This window comes from Tachypleus tridentatus, unplaced genomic scaffold, assembly GCF_004210375.1.
Source record: "Tachypleus tridentatus isolate NWPU-2018 unplaced genomic scaffold, ASM421037v1 Hic_cluster_1, whole genome shotgun sequence".
Lineage (NCBI taxonomy): Eukaryota > Metazoa > Arthropoda > Merostomata > Xiphosura > Limulidae > Tachypleus > Tachypleus tridentatus.
The window spans coordinates 16040147-16059439 of record NW_027467777.1 but is presented as its reverse complement, the minus strand read 5'-3'; the positions used below and the strand labels follow the sequence as shown (position 1 = coordinate 16059439).

The 19293-nt window shown below is 34.7% G+C and overlaps 2 protein-coding genes across 4 annotated transcripts in view; both read left to right on the top strand.

Moving 5' to 3' along the window:
- The window catches only part of LOC143241767 (uncharacterized), a 49436-nt gene extending 32664 nt beyond the window's left edge, over positions 1-16772 (top strand). For all 3 annotated transcript variants that reach the window (XM_076484994.1, XM_076484993.1, XM_076484992.1), the window contains exons 6-7: positions 11939-12102; positions 16673-16772. In XM_076484994.1, the coding sequence (XP_076341109.1) occupies positions 11939-12052 (114 nt within the window). In that variant the 3' untranslated portion in view covers positions 12053-12102; positions 16673-16772. The remainder of the gene's footprint in view (positions 1-11938; positions 12103-16672) is intronic.
- LOC143241692 (uncharacterized) overlaps positions 12763-19293 on the top strand; it is a 57196-nt gene continuing 50665 nt past the window's right edge. Inside the window, exons 1-2 of the mRNA XM_076484923.1 lie at positions 12763-12769; positions 16673-16772. Of these exons, the coding sequence (XP_076341038.1) occupies positions 12763-12769; positions 16673-16772 (107 nt within the window). The remainder of the gene's footprint in view (positions 12770-16672; positions 16773-19293) is intronic.

Here is a 19293-nt window from a genome sequence, read left to right as displayed (position 1 = left end):
ACCAGCTTTAGGTGATGGGAGGTAGGTACATCATAAATACATTTTGAATGTAAGACCAGCTTTAGGTGATGGGAGGTAGGTACTCATCATAAACATACTTTGAATGTAAGACCAGCTTTAGGTGATGGGAGGTAGGTACTTATCATAAATACATTTTGAATGTAAGACCAGCTTTAGGTGATGGGAGGTAGGGACTCATCATAAACATATTTTGAATGTAAGACCAGCTTTAGGTGATGGGAGGTAGGTACTCATCATAAATACATTTTGAATGTAAGACCAGCTTTAGGTGATGGGAGGTAGGTACTCATCATAAATACATTTTGAATGTAAGACCAGCTTTAGGTGATGGGAGGTAGGTACTCATCATAAATACATTTTGAATGTAAGACCAGCTTTAGGTGATGGGAGGTAGGTACTCATCATAAACATACTTTGAATGTAAGACCAGCTTTAGGTGATGGGAGGTAGGTACTTATCATAAATACATTTTGAATGTAAGACCAGCTTTAGGTGATGGGAGGTAGGTACTCATCATAAACATACTTTGAATGTAAGACCAGCTTTAGGTGATGGGAGGTAGGTACTCATCATAAATACATTTTGAATGTAAGACCAGCTTTAGGTGATGGGAGGTAGGTACTCATCATAAATACATTTTGAATGTAAGACCAGCTTTAGGTGATGGGAGGTAGGTACTCATCATAAATACATTTTGAATGTAAGACCAGCTTTAGGTGATGGGAGGTAGGTACTCATCATAAACATACTTTGAATGTAAGACCAGCTTTAGGTGATGGGAGGTAGGTACTCATCATAAATATATTTTGAATGTAAGACCAGCTTTAGGTGATGGGAGGTAGGTACTCATCATAAACACATTTTGAATGTAAGACCAGCTTTAGGTGATGGGAGGTAGGTACTCATCATAAATACATTTTGAATGTAAGACCAGCTTTAGGTGATGGGAGGTAGGTACTCATCATAAATACATTTTGAATGTAAGACCAGCTTTAGGTGATGGGAGGTAGGTACTCATCATAAATACATTTTGAATGTAAGACCAGCTTTAGGTGATGGGAGGTAGGTACTCATCATAAATACATTTTGAATGTAAGACCAGCTTTAGGTGATGGGAGGTAGGTACTCATCATAAATACATTTTGAATGTAAGACCAGCTTTAGGTGATGGGAGGTAGGTACTCATCATAAATACATTTTGAATGTAAGACCAGCTTTAGGTGATGGGAGGTAGGTACTCATCATAAATACATTTTGAATGTAAGACCAGCTTTAGGTGATGGGAGGTAGGTACTCATCATAAATACATTTTGAATGTAAGACCAGCTTTAGGTGATGGGAGGTAGGTACTCATCATAAATACATTTTGAATGTAAGACCAGCTTTAGGTGATGGGAGGTAGGTACTTATCATAAATACATTTTGAATGTAAGACCAGCTTTAGGTGATGGGAGGTAGGTACTTATCATAAATACATTTTGAATGTAAGACCAGCTTTAGGTGATGGGAGGTAGGTACTCATCATAAACATTTTGAATGTAAGACCAGCTTTAGGTGATGGGAGGTAGGTACTCATCATAAATACATTTTGAATGTAAGACCAGCTTTAGGTGATGGGAGGTAGGTACTTATCATAAATACATTTTGAATGTAAGACCAGCTTTAGGTGATGGGAGGTAGGTACTCATCATAAACATACTTTGAATGTAAGACCAGCTTTAGGTGATGGGAGGTAGGTACTCATCATAAATACATTTTGAATGTAAGACCAGCTTTAGGTGATGGGAGGTAGGTACTTATCATAAATACATTTTGAATGTAAGACCAGCTTTAGGTGATGGGAGGTAGGTACTTATCATAAATACATTTTGAATGTAAGACCAGCTTTAGGTGATGGGAGGTAGGTACTCATCATAAATACATTTTGAATGTAAGACCAGCTTTAGGTGATGGGAGGTAGGTACTCATCATAAATACATTTTGAATGTAAGACCAGCTTTAGGTGATGGGAGGTAGGTACTTATCATAAATACATTTTGAATGTAAGACCAGCTTTAGGTGATGGGAGGTAGGTACTCATCATAAATACATTTTGAATGTAAGACCAGCTTTAGGTGATGGGAGGTAGGTACTCATCATAAATACATTTTGAATGTAAGACCAGCTTTAGGTGATGGGAGGTAGGTACTCATCATAAATACATTTTGAATGTAAGACCAGCTTTAGGTGATGGGAGGTAGGTACTCATCATAAATACATTTTGAATGTAAGACCAGCTTTAGGTGATGGGAGGTAGGTACTCATCATAAATACATTTTGAATGTAAGACCAGCTTTAGGTGATGGGAGGTAGGTACTCATCATAAATACATTTTGAATGTAAGACCAGCTTTAGGTGATGGGAGGTAGGTACATAAAATATCAGCTTTAGGTGAAGGTAGGTACTACATTTTTTGAATGTAAGACCAGCTTTAGGTGATGGGAGGTAGGTACTCATCATAAACATATTTTGAATGTAAGACCAGCTTTAGGTGATGGGAGGTAGGTACTTATCATAAATACATTTTGAATGTAAGACCAGCTTTAGGTGATGGGAGGTAGGTACTCATCATAAATACATTTTGAATGTAAGACCAGCTTTAGGTGATGGGAGGTAGGTACTCATCATAAATACATTTTGAATGTAAGACCAGCTTTAGGTGATGGGAGGTAGGTACTCATCATAAATACATTTTGAATGTAAGACCAGCTTTAGGTGATGGGAGGTAGGTACTTATCATAAATACATTTTGAATGTAAGACCAGCTTTAGGTGATGGGAGGTAGGTACTCATCATAAATACATTTTGAATGTAAGACCAGCTTTAGGTGATGGGAGGTAGGTACTCATCATAAATACATTTTGAATGTAAGACCAGCTTTAGGTGATGGGAGGTAGGTACTCATCATAAATACATTTTGAATGTAAGACCAGCTTTAGGTGATGGGAGGTAGGTACTCATCATAAATACATTTTGAATGTAAGACCAGCTTTAGGTGATGGGAGGTAGGTACTCATCATAAATACATTTTGAATGTAAGACCAGCTTTAGGTGATGGGAGGTAGGTACTTATCATAAATACATTTTGAATGTAAGACCAGCTTTAGGTGATGGGAGGTAGGTACTCATCATAAATACATTTTGAATGTAAGACCAGCTTTAGGTGATGGGAGGTAGGTACTCATCATAAATACATTTTGAATGTAAGACCAGCTTTAGGTGATGGGAGGTAGGTACTCATCATAAATACATTTTGAATGTAAGACCAGCTTTAGGTGATGGGAGGTAGGTACTCATCATAAATACATTTTGAATGTAAGACCAGCTTTAGGTGATGGGAGGTAGGTACTCATCATAAATACATTTTGAATGTAAGACCAGCTTTAGGTGATGGGAGGTAGGTACTCATCATAAATACATTTTGAATGTAAGACCAGCTTTAGGTGATGGGAGGTAGGTACTCATCATAAATACATTTTGAATGTAAGACCAGCTTTAGGTGATGGGAGGTAGGTACTCATCATTTAGGTGATGGGAGGTAGGTACTCATCATAAATACATTTGAATGTAAGACCAGCTTTAGGTGATGGGAGGTAGGTACTCATCATAAATACATTTTGAATGTAAGACCAGCTTTAGGTGATGGGAGGTAGGTACTCATCATAAATACATTTTGAATGTAAGACCAGCTTTAGGTGATGGGAGGTAGGTACTCATCATAAATACATTTTGAATGTAAGACCAGCTTTAGGTGATGGGAGGTAGGTACTCATCATAAATACATTTTGATGAATGTAAGACCAGCTTTAGGTGATGGGAGGTAGGTACTCATCATAAATACATTTTGAATGTAAGACCAGCTTTAGGTGATGGGAGGTAGGTACTCATCATAAATACATACTTTGAATGTAAGACCAGCTTTAGGTGATGGGAGGTAGGTACTTATCATAAATACATTTTGAATGTAAGACCAGCTTTAGGTGATGGGAGGTAGGTACTCATCATAAACATACTTTGAATGTAAGACCAGCTTTAGGTGATGGGAGGTAGGTACTCATCATAAATACATTTTGAATGTAAGACCAGCTTTAGGTGATGGGAGGTAGGTACTCATCATAAATACATTTTGAATGTAAGACCAGCTTTAGGTGATGGGAGGTAGGTACTCATCATAAATACATTTTGAATGTAAGACCAGCTTTAGGTGATGGGAGGTAGGTACTCATCATAAACATACTTTGAATGTAAGACCAGCTTTAGGTGATGGGAGGTAGGTACTTATCATAAATACATTTTGAATGTAAGACCAGCTTTAGGTGATGGGAGGTAGGTACTCATCATAAATACATTTTGAATGTAAGACCAGCTTTAGGTGATGGGAGGTAGGTACTCATCATAAATACATTTTGAATGTAAGACCAGCTTTAGGTGATGGGAGGTAGGTACTCATCATAAATACATTTTGAATGTAAGACCAGCTTTAGGTGATGGGAGGTAGGTACTTATCATAAATACATTTTGAATGTAAGACCAGCTTTAGGTGATGGGAGGTAGGTACTCATCATAAATACATTTTGAATGTAAGACCAGCTTTAGGTGATGGGAGGTAGGTACTCATCATAAATACATTTTGAATGTAAGACCAGCTTTAGGTGATGGGAGGTAGGTACTCATCATAAATACATTTTGAATGTAAGACCAGCTTTAGGTGATGGGAGGTAGGTACTCATCATAAATACATTTTGAATGTAAGACCAGCTTTAGGTGATGGGAGGTAGGTACTCATCATAAACATACTTTGAATGTTTGAATGTAAGACCAGCTTTAGGTGATGGGAGGTAGGTACTTATCATAAATACATTTTGAATGTAAGACCAGCTTTTGATGGGAGGTAGGTACTCATCATAAAAATACATTTTGAATGTAAGACCAGCTTTAGGTGATGGGAGGTAGGTACTCATCATAAATACATACTTTGAATGTAAGACCAGCTTTAGGTGATGGGAGGTAGGTACTCATCATAAATACATTTTGAATGTAAGACCAGCTTTAGGTGATGGGAGGTAGGTACTCATCATAAATACATTTTGAATGTAAGACCAGCTTTAGGTGATGGGAGGTAGGTACTCATACATAAATACATTTTGAATGTAAGACCAGCTTTAGGTGATGGGAGGTACTCATCATAAATACATTTTGAATGTAAGACCAGCTTTAGGTGATGGAGGTAGGTACTCATCATAAACATACTTTGAATGTAAGACCAGCTTTAGGTGATGGGAGGTAGGTACTCATCATAAATACATTTTGAATGTAAGACCAGCTTTAGGTGATGGGAGGTAGGTACTCATCATAAACATACTTTGAATGTAAGACCAGCTTTAGGTGATGGGAGGTAGGTACTCATCATAAATACATTTTGAATGTAAGACCAGCTTTAGGTGATGGGAGGTAGGTACTTATCATAAATACATTTTGAATGTAAGACCAGCTTTAGGTGATGGGAGGTAGGTACTCATCATAAATACATTTTGAATGTAAGACCAGCTTTAGGTGATGGGAGGTAGGTACTCATCATAAACATACTTTGAATGTAAGACCAGCTTTAGGTGATGGGAGGTAGGTACTCATCATAAACATACTTTGAATGTAAGACCAGCTTTAGGTGATGGGAGGTAGGTACTTATCATAAATACATTTTGAATGTAAGACCAGCTTTAGGTGATGGGAGGTAGGTACTCATCATAAATACATTTTGAATGTAAGACCAGCTTTAGGTGATGGGAGGTAGGTACTCATCATAAATACATTTTGAATGTAAGACCAGCTTTAGGTGATGGGAGGTAGGTACTCATCATAAATACATTTTGAATGTAAGACCAGCTTTAGGTGATGGGAGGTAGGTAACTCATCATAAACATAATATTTTGAATGTAAGACCAGCTTTAGGTGATGGGAGGTAGGTACTCATCATAAATACATTTTGAATGTAAGACCAGCTTTAGGTGATGGGAGGTAGGTACATTTTGAATGTAAGACCAGCTTTAGGTGATGGGAGGTAGGTACTCATCATAAACACATTTTGAATGTAAGACCAGCTTTAGGTGATGGGAGGTAGGTACTCATCATAAATACATTTTGAATGTAAGACCAGCTTTAGGTGATGGGAGGTAGGTACTCATCATAAACATACTTTGAATGTAAGACCAGCTTTAGGTGATGGGAGGTAGGTACTTATCATAAATACATTTTGAATGTAAGACCAGCTTTAGGTGATGGGAGGTAGGTACTCATCATAAATACATACTTGAATGTAAGACCAGCTTTAGGTGATGGGAGGTAGGTACTCATCATAAATACATTTTGAATGTAAGACCAGCTTTAATGTGATGGGAGGTAGGTACTCATCATAAATACATTTTGAATGTAAGACCAGCTTTAGGTGATGGGAGGTAGGTACTCATCATAAATACATTTTGAATGTAAGACCAGCTTTAGGTGATGGGAGGTAGGTACTTATCATAAATACATTTTGAATGTAAGACCAGCTTTAGGTGATGGGAGGTAGGTACTTATCATAAATACATTTTGAATGTAAGACCAGCTTTAGGTGATGGGAGGTAGGTACTCATCATAAATACATTTTGAATGTAAGACCAGCTTTAGGTGATGGGAGGTAGGTACTCATCATAAATACATTTTGAATGTAAGACCAGCTTTAGGTGATGGGAGGTAGGTACTCATCATAAATACATTTTGAATGTAAGACCAGCTTTAGGTGATGGGAGGTAGGTACTCATCATAAATACATTTTGAATGTAAGACCAGCTTTAGGTGATGGGAGGTAGGTACTTATCATAAATACATTTTGAATGTAAGACCAGCTTTAGGTGATGGGAGGTAGGTACTCATCATAAATACATTTTGAATGTAAGACCAGCTTTAGGTGATGGGAGGTAGGTACTTATCATAAATACATTTTTGAATGTAAGACCAGCTTTAGGTGATGGGAGGTAGGTACTCATCATAAATACATTTTGAATGTAAGACCAGCTTTAGGTGATGGGAGGTAGGTACCATCATAAACATTGAATGGACTAGGTGGATGAATGTAAGACCAGCTTAATGGAGGTGATGGAATGGTAGGTGGATGGATAAATAAATTTTGAATGTAAGACCAGTGGATGGAAGGAAGGTATCATCATAAATACATTTTGAATGTAAGACCAGCTTTAGGTGATGGGAGGTAGGTACTTATCATAAACATACTTTGAATGTAAGACCAGCTTTAGGTGATGGGAGGTAGGTACTTATCATAAATACATTTTGAATGTAAGACCAGCTTTAGGTGATGGGAGGTAGGTACTTATCATAAATACATTTTGAATGTAAGACCAGCTTTGGTGAGGGAGATGGTCTCATCATAAACATACTTTGAATGTAAGACCAGCTTAGGTGATGTGGTGGGAGGTGGTACTCATCATAACATATTTTGAATGTAAGACCAGCTTTATGGGAGGTAGGGTACTCATTAAATACATTTTGAATGTAAGACCAGCTTTAGGTGATGGGAGGTAGGTACCATCATAAATACATTTTGAATGTAAGACCAGCTTTAGGTGATGGGAGGTAGGTACCATTATAAATACATTTTGAATGTAAGACCAGCTTTAGGTGATGGGAGGTGGTCACCATCATAAATACTTTGAATGTAAGACCAGCTTTAGGTGATGGGAGGTAGGTACTCATCATAAATACATTTTGAATGTAAGACCAGCTTTAGGTGATGGGAGGTAGGTACTCATCATAAAACATACTTTGAATGTAAGACCAGCTTTAGGTGATGGGAGGTGGTACTTATCATCATCACATATTGAAATGGAATGGACCAGCTTAAGGTGATGGGAGGTGATGGTAATCATAAACACATTTTGAATGTAAGACCAGCTTTAGGTGATGGGAGGTAGGCACTTATCATAAATACATTTTGAATGTAAGACCAGCTTTAGGTGATGGAGGTAGGTACTCATCATAAACATACTTTGAATGTAAGACCAGCTTTAGGTGATGGGAGGTAGGTACCATCATAAATACATTTTGAATGTAAGACCAGCTTTAGGTGATGGGAGGTAGGTACTCATCATAAAATACATTTTGAATGTAAGACCAGCTTTAGGTGATGGAGGTAGGTACCATCATAAATACATTTTGAATGTAAGACCAGCTTTAGGTGATGGGAGGTAGGTACTCATCATAAATACATTTTGAATGTAAGACCCAGCTTTAGGTGATGGGAGGTAGGTACTCATCATAAACATACTTTGAATGTAAGACCAGCTTTAGGTGATGGGAGGTAGGTACTCATCATAAATACATTTTGAATGTAAGACCAGCTTTAGGTGATGGGAGGTAGGTACTTATCATAAATACATTTTGAATGTGAAGACCAGCTTTAGGTGATGGGAGGTAGGTACTCATCATAAATACATTTTGAATGTAAGACCAGCTTTAGGTGATGGGAGGTAGGTACTCATCAAATAACATACTTTGAATGTAAGACCAGCTTTAGGTGATGGGAGGTAGGTACTTATCATAAATACATTTTGAATGTAAGACCAGCTTTAGGTGATGGGAGGTAGGGACCCATCATATAAACATACTTTGAATGTAAGACCAGCTTTAGGTGATGGGAGGTAGGTACTCATCATAAATACATTTTGAATGTAAGACCAGCTTTAGGTGATGGTAGGTACTTATCATACATTTTGAATGTAAGACCAGCTTTAGGTGATGGGAGGTACTCATCATAAATACATTTTGAATGTAAGACCAGCTTTAGGTGATGGGAGGAGGTACTCATCATAAACATACTTTGAATGTAAGACCAGCTTTAGGTGATGGGAGGTAGGTACTTATCATAAATACATTTTGAATGTAAGACCAGCTTTAGGTGATGGGAGGTAGGGACTCATCATAAACATACTTTGAATGTAAGACCAGCTTTAGGTGATGGGAGGTAGGTACTCATCATAAATACATTTTGAATGTAAGACCAGCTTTAGGTGATGGGAGGTAGGGACTTATCATAAACACATTTTGAATGTAAGACCAGCTTTAGGTGATGGGAGGTAGGTACTCATCATAAATACATTTTGAATGTAAGACCAGCTTTAGGTGATGGGAGGTAGGTACTTATCATAAATACATTTTGAATGTAAGACCAGCTTTAGGTGATGGGGGAGGTACCATCATAAATACATTTTGAATGTAAGACCAGCTTTAGGTGATGGGAGGTAGGACTCATCATAAACATAATTTGAATGTAAGACCAGCTTTAGGTGATGGGAGGTAGGTACTCATCATAAATACATTTTGAATGTAAGACCAGCTTTAGGTGATGGGAGGTAGGGACTCATCATAAATACATTTTGAATGTAAGACCAGCTTTAGGTGATGGGAGGTAGGTACTCATCATAAATACATTTTGAATGTAAGACCAGCTTTAGGTGATGGGAGGTAGGTACTCATCATAAACATACTTTGAATGTAAGACCAGCTTTAGGTGATGGGAGGTAGGTACTCATCATAAACATACTTTGAATGTAAGACCAGCTTTAGGTGATGGGAGGTAATTATCATAAATACTTTGAATGTAAGACCAGCTTTAGGTGATGGGAGGTAGGGACTCATCATAAACATACTTTGAATGTAAGACCAGCTTTAGGTGATGGGAGGTAGGTATCATAAACATATTTTGAATGTAAGACCAGCTTTAGGTGATGTGGAGGTAGGACACATAATAAATACACTGATGGAAAGACCAGCTTTAGGTGATGGGAGGTAGGTACTCATCATAAATACATTTTGAATGTAAGACCAGCTTTAGGTGATGGGAGGTAGGTACTCATCATAAATACATTTTGAATGTAAGACCAGCTTTAGGTGATGGGAGGTAGGTACTCATCATAAACATACTTTGAATGTAAGACCAGCTTTAGGTGATGGGAGGTAGGTACTCATCATAAATACATTTTGAATGTAAGACCAGCTTTAGGTGATGGGAGGTAGGTACTTATCATAAATACATTTTGAATGTAAGACCAGCTTTAGGTGATGGGAGGTAGGCACTCATCATCATAAATACATTTTGAATGTAAGACCAGCTTTAGGTGATGGGAGGTAGGTACTCATCATAAAACATACTTTGAATGTAAGACCAGCTTTAGGTGATGGGAGGTAGGTACTCATCATAAATACATTTTGAATGTAAGACCAGCTTTAGGTGATGGGAGGTAGGGACTCATCATAAACATACTTTGGATGTAAGACCAGCTTTAGGTGATGGGAGGTAGGTACTCATCATAAATACATTTTGAATGTAAGACCAGCTTTAGGTGATGGGAGGTAGGTACTCATCATAAATACATTTTGAATGTAAGACCAGCTTTAGGTGATGGGAGGTAGGTACTCATCATAAACATACTTTGAATGTAAGACCAGCTTTAGGTGATGGGAGGTAGGGACTCATCATAAACATACTTTGAATGTAAGACCAGCTTTAGGTGATGGGAGGTAGGTACTTATCATAAATACATTTTGAATGCAAGACCAGCTTTAGGTGATGGGAGGTAGGTACTTATCATAAATACATTTTGAATGTAAGACCAGCTTTAGGTGATGGGAGGTAGGTACTTATCATAAATACATTTTGAATGTAAGACCAGCTTTAGGTGATGGGAGGTAGGTACTCATCATAAATACATTTTGAATGTAAGACCAGCTTTAGGTGATGGGAGGTAGGTACTCATCATAAATACATTTTGAATGTAAGACCAGCTTTAGGTGATGGGAGGTAGGGACTCATCATAAATACATTTTGAATGTAAGACCAGCTTTAGGTGATGGGAGGTAGGTACTTATCATAAATACATTTTGAATGTAAGACCAGCTTTAGGTGATGGGAGGTAGGTACTCATCATAAATACATTTTGAATGTAAGACCAGCTTTAGGTGATGGGAGGTAGGTACTTCATCATAACATACATTTTGAATGTAAGACCAGCTTTAGGTGATGGGAGGTAGGGACTCATCATAAAACATACTTTGAATGTAAGACCAGCTTTAGGTGATGGGAGGTGGTGGTACTTATCATAAATACATTTTGAATGTAAGACCAGCTTTAGGTGATGGGAGGTAGGTACTCATCATAAAACATACTTTGAATGTAAGACCAGCTTTAGGTGATGGGAGGTAGGTACTCATCATAAATACATTTTGAATGTAAGACCAGCTTTAGGTGAATTGGAGGTAGGTACTCATCATAAATACATTTTGAATGTAAGACCAGCTTTAGGTGATGGGAGGTAGGTACTCATCATAAATACATTTTGAATGTAAGACCAGCTTTAGGTGATGGGAGGTAGGTACTTATCATAAATACATTTTGAATGTAAGAAGACATTAACTTTTCAACCTACACTTCTTTGTGCCACATGACACTTCTCTATAAATTTCTCAGTTTGTTTTATTTCTACCCTTAATATGATTTTTTGAGTTTGCTACAACATCTGTGCTTCTAATATTAATATTACCAAGCCAAAATATATGTGGATAAACTCCAAATGTTTTTATCTATTTGTCGTGCATCCGTGTGTGTGTGTGTGTGTATGTATAAGTTAAAACTGCTTGCTGTACTCTTTCTATCACATTACGTCTTTCAAAATAATGTTCAGTAATTCTTTTACATTTGTTGTTGAATTATTTATAACCATAAGTGAAAAGTGGTGTTAATTTTTTGTATAAAAATGCTCTTTATCTCATGTTTTTAAATTAGTATTTGTGTATTTTTTCTTGATGGTATTAGCTATTTTTCTTTTAGAACATACTTGTTGATGTAGAAATTGGACAAAGTAGTGATGGCAGCACATCCAAGTTCAGTGACAGTAATGATGAAGTTGTTGATTATTCACAACATACAAGTATGAAAAAATGAACCAAGTCATGAATTTCAACAAACTAACACTGGATTGGAAGTTTTATCAAGTGAGTATAACTAATTAAACATATGAGGATAGACAATAGAAGAAAATTGTGAAATAAAGTTAACCCTGTTGTTACTGGTATTCTTTACTGCATATAACACAAGGTTTTACATTCAATATGTTATCATACTTTTTATTCTCTGTGTTATATTGTCACTGGTATTCTTTAGGGCATATAACACAAGGTTTTACATTCAATATTTTATCATACTTTTTATTCTCTGTGTTATATTGTCACCGGTATTCTTTAGTGCATATAGCACAAGGTTTTACATTCAATATTTTATCATACGTTTTATTTTTTGTGTTATACAAGTTAGTAAAACATAAAATTTAGGTAATAACCAATATTTTAATAACATATAAGTTTTAATTTCTTAGTTTCGTGTAAAAACCTTATAATGTTTACTTAAAGACTGACAAGTTTTGTGAAGATATACATGCAATATTAAAAGGTAGTATCAAGTTTACAAAGACTTTGATTATGTATAAAGAGGTCACGAGGTCATTCACATCAAGCAAGCCCATGTAAAGAGTTAATTGTGTAAGTTTTTTGTTGAGTAAACATTGTAATAGAGAAATTATTTCAGGTTTTGTTGAGACTTGTATTTGTTTTATTTTTATGATATCCATTGTATAAGGCATTTGTGATGTAATTGGAATGCCTGGTGAGGTGAGACAATGTCAGAAGCAGTGTTAAATATGCTCAAAACAAACAAGAATGAAGTCTAAAGCTTTTCCATGCATGAACAAACTGACTTGTGGCCAACTTTAATGTGGGAGTAGTATTGATGAAGGTCAAATCCAATTTAAAGTAAACTCGATAGTTTAAAGTGATTTCAGTCACTAAAATGTGTCATGAGTGATTTTCCAGTATTAGCTTACCTTGAGAGGGTTTCTTCATTTATTTATATACAATTACCAGTGACAACTGTTATAAACACAGGATGGAATGGAGTGTTGTAGTGTAATGTAACATCTACCAAATAACGTTACTGTAGTAAGAAGAAAGACCTGCTTGTAGATGTAGTGTATAATGAACAGTTCTGGTATTACTTGTATAGTTGATAATTTACTGTTAAAGTACACCATACATTGTTGATGTGGTGAACCTTGTAATAGTTGTAGATATAATCTTTTATATGCAAAAATGGCTCGCTTTGGGTTGAGAAAATATTTTACATAGAAGTTTTAACAATGTTTCGACCTTCTTCGGTCATCAGCCAGGTTCACAAAGAAAGAGGTAACTGATCGAAGCTGACCACATGTTTGAAAGGGATTGTGTAACTGAGTGTCGGAATGTAGAGGGCGTATTAGATGTTTGAATATATAATTTTATTTATTTTATTATATTAATATAGGTATAAAGGCATTCCTTTATATTGGTTTATTTTGGGTTTAAGTTGTTGTATAAGTAAGGCTTCTTTAATTTTGCGTTTGTTTCTTTATTTAGTATTTGAGTGTTTTCTATGGTTATGTTGTGTTTATTTGACTTGCAGTATTCAAAACGCAGTGAAGGTGACTTTTATGTTCTTTAAATCTGGTTTCCATTTTTCTACTTGTTACTCCAATATAGAAGTTGTGGCAGTTATCACATTGTATTTTGTAAATAATGTTGGTGTGGTGTTTGTCAGTGTAGTTTTTACATAGTATAGACCCAGTTTTGTGCCTGGTTTTGAATAAATTTGGTATTAACTGGAATGTCATATTTTGTTACTAGTTTTTGCCAAATGTTGTTTATTTGTTTGCTGATGTCAGGAATATATGGTATACAGCAGTATATGGTTTCGTGATTTTTTGATTCGTGAGATATGGAATAAATGAAAATTCCATTTATGAGTGAATACTAACCATGCTTAGAGAATAAGTCTTTAAAGGATTTGTATCCATCTTTAGGAACATACTAGTGAACATAGTGTAGAATCACATGACAGCTGGGATACATTTGTTTTAGCCTGTTTCTGCAGGTTTCATTTACAGAGCATAACAGTGTTTTAGTAGTTTTTATAAACTGCTTTTTGTTTGTTATACCAATTAATAACATAATAGTATATACGTTTTAAGCCATTAATATTATAAGGCAATATTTTAAAATATTCTGTATTTCCCTAGTGACACGTTTTCTCTAGACATTTCCTTATGTCTGTTTAATCCCTCCAGTAAATATTAAGTTAAACATAAATAACTCACTATAAAATCATCATTACCCATCAAACCATAATTTTTTAGCCTTCAGTTTTGTTTGGTTACAGAGCTATCAAGTAGAAAGTTAAGTCACTTTGCATCACATTCTGTCTTTCAGAATTGTTTAATACTTCTGTCAGACATTTAATTCTTCATCATCTGTAACTAAAGCCAATATATTATATTATGTTGTGTTTTGAACAGAAAATTGTCAGTTTTGTTTGTAGTACTAGCTTAGTTTCCAGGGAAAGATAATGACTAGCTTGGATGAATTTATAACAGCTCTTGTTGGATAGTTAACATGCTTGAAAAATTGTGTTAGAGAAAATTGTATGCTTGTTACATGTTATTCTGTGTTCTTTAGTGTCTTATTTAATTAAATAACAATTCTTTAGTTCATTACTACCATTAGTAATATAAAGTAGGATTAGGTTTTGTTAACAGATGACAGCAAGAAAAGGAGTGTAGGGTAAGTTCTGTATTTCTTGTTTATTCTTTATTTATGATTATAAAAGTAACTGAAATGTAAAAATAAAGATCTATTTAGATTAATTAAGGTTAGATTATGTGAAATAAATAATATTTCTGAGGTATGCATGTAAACAACTTGTAGGTAATGTAATTAGGAAATGTAGTGTGAACTTCATGTTCCCTAAATTATTTAGAAATTAGGACTGAAATAGTGGTTAGACTCATTTATAGAGTAACAAAACAATAATATTTATTTGTAAATTGAAGTATACTGTTAAAAGATTAAAACTAAGTGTGTTAAACAATTATTGTTTCATATTACAAATCATTCCAGAAATAAAACATGGGATATTATTATTATTATTATTATTTTTAATGTAGTTATGAGTTTGGTCAAACTGGCCAACACCTTATTGAGAAAATATAAAAATTTTACTGAAAACAAATGTTTGAAATGTATTTAAGAGTTTTTAGAAATTATGTGAATGAAGTTTGAGATGACCTAAAAGTGTTTTAATCTTAACATGAAAATAACTTACCCGGTGGGACTATTCAAAACAAATACTCAATGTTCACAAACAAATCTTTTTTTTTTAGTTTATTTAAAATACTTCTAAAAATATGCTTTTGAGGATGTGAAAGACTTGATTTTACTGAAAGCCCATTTTGTGAAGATATAGAAACTATATTAAAAGGTAGTAGTATCAAATCTACAAAGACTTTAATCAAGTACAAAGTGTTTACATGGTTATGGTCAAATCGATCCAGTCCAAATTGAGATAATGGTTTGAAGCTGTGTTAGAATGCTATATGTTTGTTCATAAGAAGGAATTAGTTTCAAATTTTAATTGTTGTTGCTCTAGAAATGTTAATTTGCAAAGGGTGTTCAGAAATTATTGAATCACTATTAATAGGAAAGAATGAAAAATAAACAACTGCAGTTATTAGAGTGATAGAGACTGTTATGATACCTCAATATGGCCACTGTTTGGGGATAAGAGGATGACCACATGGTCACTGATCTCAGGCACATGTTCCAAGATTTCTGAAGTAATCAACATGATGTTACCAGTTATTTAAATGTGCAGTGTTGTCAAATCTAGTTCCCTCCCATCAACCTGTTTTAAATCTAGTAATAACAAACTCTCCCTGTATTGTGTGTTATGAATGATGTCTATGTTGTAACACTATGTAACAACATTTGTACTTTTACTTGTTCCTGGACAGAAAGTGTTATTTCCCAATTGGTTAGGCCTAAAGTAAATGTAAAAGACCTATTCTTCTCTTGAAACTTTGCTTTTGTGACCTGGGAGCATATAACGAAAACATGATGGGAGACTATATTTGGGGGGCTGATGTGTCAAAGTGATTTGCATTACAGTTGCAAATCATGAAAAACTACTCACTTCTAAACATTTTTGTGTAACTTTAGTATAAATACATGTAAATTTTGATTCATATGTTGTTTTATTCAGACCTTATGTAAATGAAAATGTGCAAATTTGCCTGTTTTACATAGAAAATAGGTTAATTTCTAAATTTCATTATCCAGTCACTAAAGCAAAATTTGAATGGAATAATGGCTGTTTTCTATACTTTTACAATATAAGCAATTAAGAAATAACATATACTATCCACAAACAAAATTTGTGTTACTTAGTGTAATATTATTAGAATAGTTAATTTATGAAAAAGTTGCTAATGAAAAAATGGAATTTGGTAGAAGAATATTCCAAAATTATTATTCTTGTTAATATAATTATATCTCAGTATATCAGTATGATTGTTAAGGATAGACAGGTGGAACAAGACTAGTGTAAAGAAAACTTGTCATTTCACAGACAGAACTTGTTATAATGTAGCAACACACAGAAGTCAAATGTTCTGTTATAAAAATATTTATTTTATACCTCTAGTGACAAGAGAAGATGCTTCTCCAGAAGAAGGACCTTCATTCTCAGTCTTTGTTATGAAATACAAAAAGAAAATTCCAATGGAATGTCAAAGGAAACTGAGGTAATTTGTGTATACACGATAATGATAAGATAGATTGTAGAGAACATTTATGTAGTACTGAGGTTGTGTAATGTCTCAAAGGAAACTGAGGTAATTTGTGTATACGATAATGCATAGCTAGATAATTGTAGAGAACATTTATGTAGTACTGAGGTTGTGTAATGTCTCAAAGGAAACTGAGGTAATTTGTATATATGATAATGATAGCTAGATAATTGTGTAGAGAATTTATGTAGTACTGAGGTTGTGTAATGTCTCAAAGGAAACTGAGGTAATTTGTGTATACACATAACTATAGCTAGATAACTGTAGAGAACATTTATGTAGTACTGAGGTTGTGTAATGTCTCAAAGGAAACTGAGGTAATTTGTGTATAATGAGCACGATGAAGCTAGATAATTGTAGAGAACATGGATGTAGTACTGAGGTTGTGAAATGTCTCAAAGGAAACTGAGGTAATTTGTATATGACAGGCCAGGGACATAATTGAAGGGAACATTTATGGAGTACTGATGTTGTGTAAGGTCTCAAAGGAAACTGAGGTAATTTGTGTATACCGATACGAAGCTAGATAATTGTAGCGAACATTTATAGTACTGAGATTGTGTAATGTCTCAAAGGAAACTGAGGTAATTTGTGTACACCATACGATAGCTAGATAATTGTAGACTAGTATGGTATTGAGGTTGTGTAATGTCTCAAAGGAAACTGAGGTAATTTGTGTATACGATGAACGCATAGCTAGATAATTGTAGAGAACATTTATGTAGTACTGAGGTTGTATAATGTCTAAAAGGAAACTGAGGTATCTACAAACCATCACAGTATATATAATGGAAGTTTGATGTTATGAAGACATAGCTACAGTGACATCGCTTCTATAAACCATCACAGTATATATAATGGAAGTTTGATGTTATGAAGACATAGCTACAGTGACATCATTTCTATAAACCATCACAGTATATATAATGGAAGTTTGATGTTATGAAGACATAGCTACAGTGACATCGTTTCTATAAACCATCACAGTATATATAATGGAAGTTTGATGTTATGAAGACATAGCTACAGTGATCATCATTTCTATAAACCATCACAGTATATATAATGGAAGTTTGATGTTATGAAGACATAGCTACAGTGATATCGTTTCTATAAACCATCACAGTATATATAATGGAAGTTTGATCTTATGAAGATGTAGCTACAGTGACATCGCTTCTATAAACCATCACAGTATATATAATGGAAGTTTGATGTTATGAAGACATAGCTACAGTGATATCGCTTCTATAAACCATCACAGTATATATAATGGAAGTTTGATCTTATGAAGACGAGCTAAGCTACAGTGACATCGCTTCTATAAACCATCACAGTTTGTATAATGGAAGTTTGATGTTATGAAGACGAAGCTGCAGTGACATCGTTTCTATAAACCATCACAGTATATATAATGGAAGTTTGATGTTATGAAGACATAGCTACAGTGACATCGTTTCTATAAACCATCACAGTTTGTATAATGGAAGTTTGATGTTATGAAGACATAGCTACAGTGACATCGCTTTCTATAAACCATCACAGTTTGTATAATGGAAGTTTGATGTTATGAAGACATAGCTACAGTGACATCGCTTTCTATAAACCATCACAGTATATATAATGGAAGTTTGATCTTATGAAGATGTAGCTACAGTGACGCCATTTCTATAAACCATCACAGTTTGTATAATGGAAGTTTGATGTTATGAAGACGAAGCTACAGTGACATCGTTTCTACCATCACAGTATATATAATGGAAGTGATGTTATGAAGACATAGGAAAAGTAATTAGTGTATGTGCTCATAAACATCCTATACCTGACTTGTTGATGCTGTCCATTTTGTGCTAGCCAGCATTTTAACTTTGCATCTTTTTTTATATCGACCAGTTTTAGATCATCTCTGCATATCTCCTACTAACAACAAGTAAGTAATCTATATTGATAATATATACAGAATCTCTGTTCAATAGTTTTAGGATATAGTCTCTTTAATAAAATAGTGTAACTGTTTTCTATTTTGGCATAACTGTTTCTGAAATTAGTGATAAACATTGTAGAAGACATTGTAACATGCATGTATTTTTTTTCTTCTTAGCAAACAATTCTCTTGTGAAGTTATTTCAACTTCCACGGCATTATCCACATATTAGTGAAAGATTAGTGGCTCTTACCTGAAAGTAAGTAATCATTATTTGTAATAAACATAGATTCTATTTGATACTTTTAGGGTATGGCTGTTGATTAAAATCTAATGTAGCTTGTTCATCTTAGCATGCACTGCTTCTGAAACTTGTGGTGTGTAAGAGAACGTGTGTAGAGAAAGAATGCACTTACATAATGTATGTAATATCAATATTTAATGGTATAAAATAAATACAAAGTTTAATGACACAATAAATGCAATATAAACAAATCAAACATTAAATGGTACTAAACAATCTTTTATTTCTAGGAATGAAATATAAAGAAA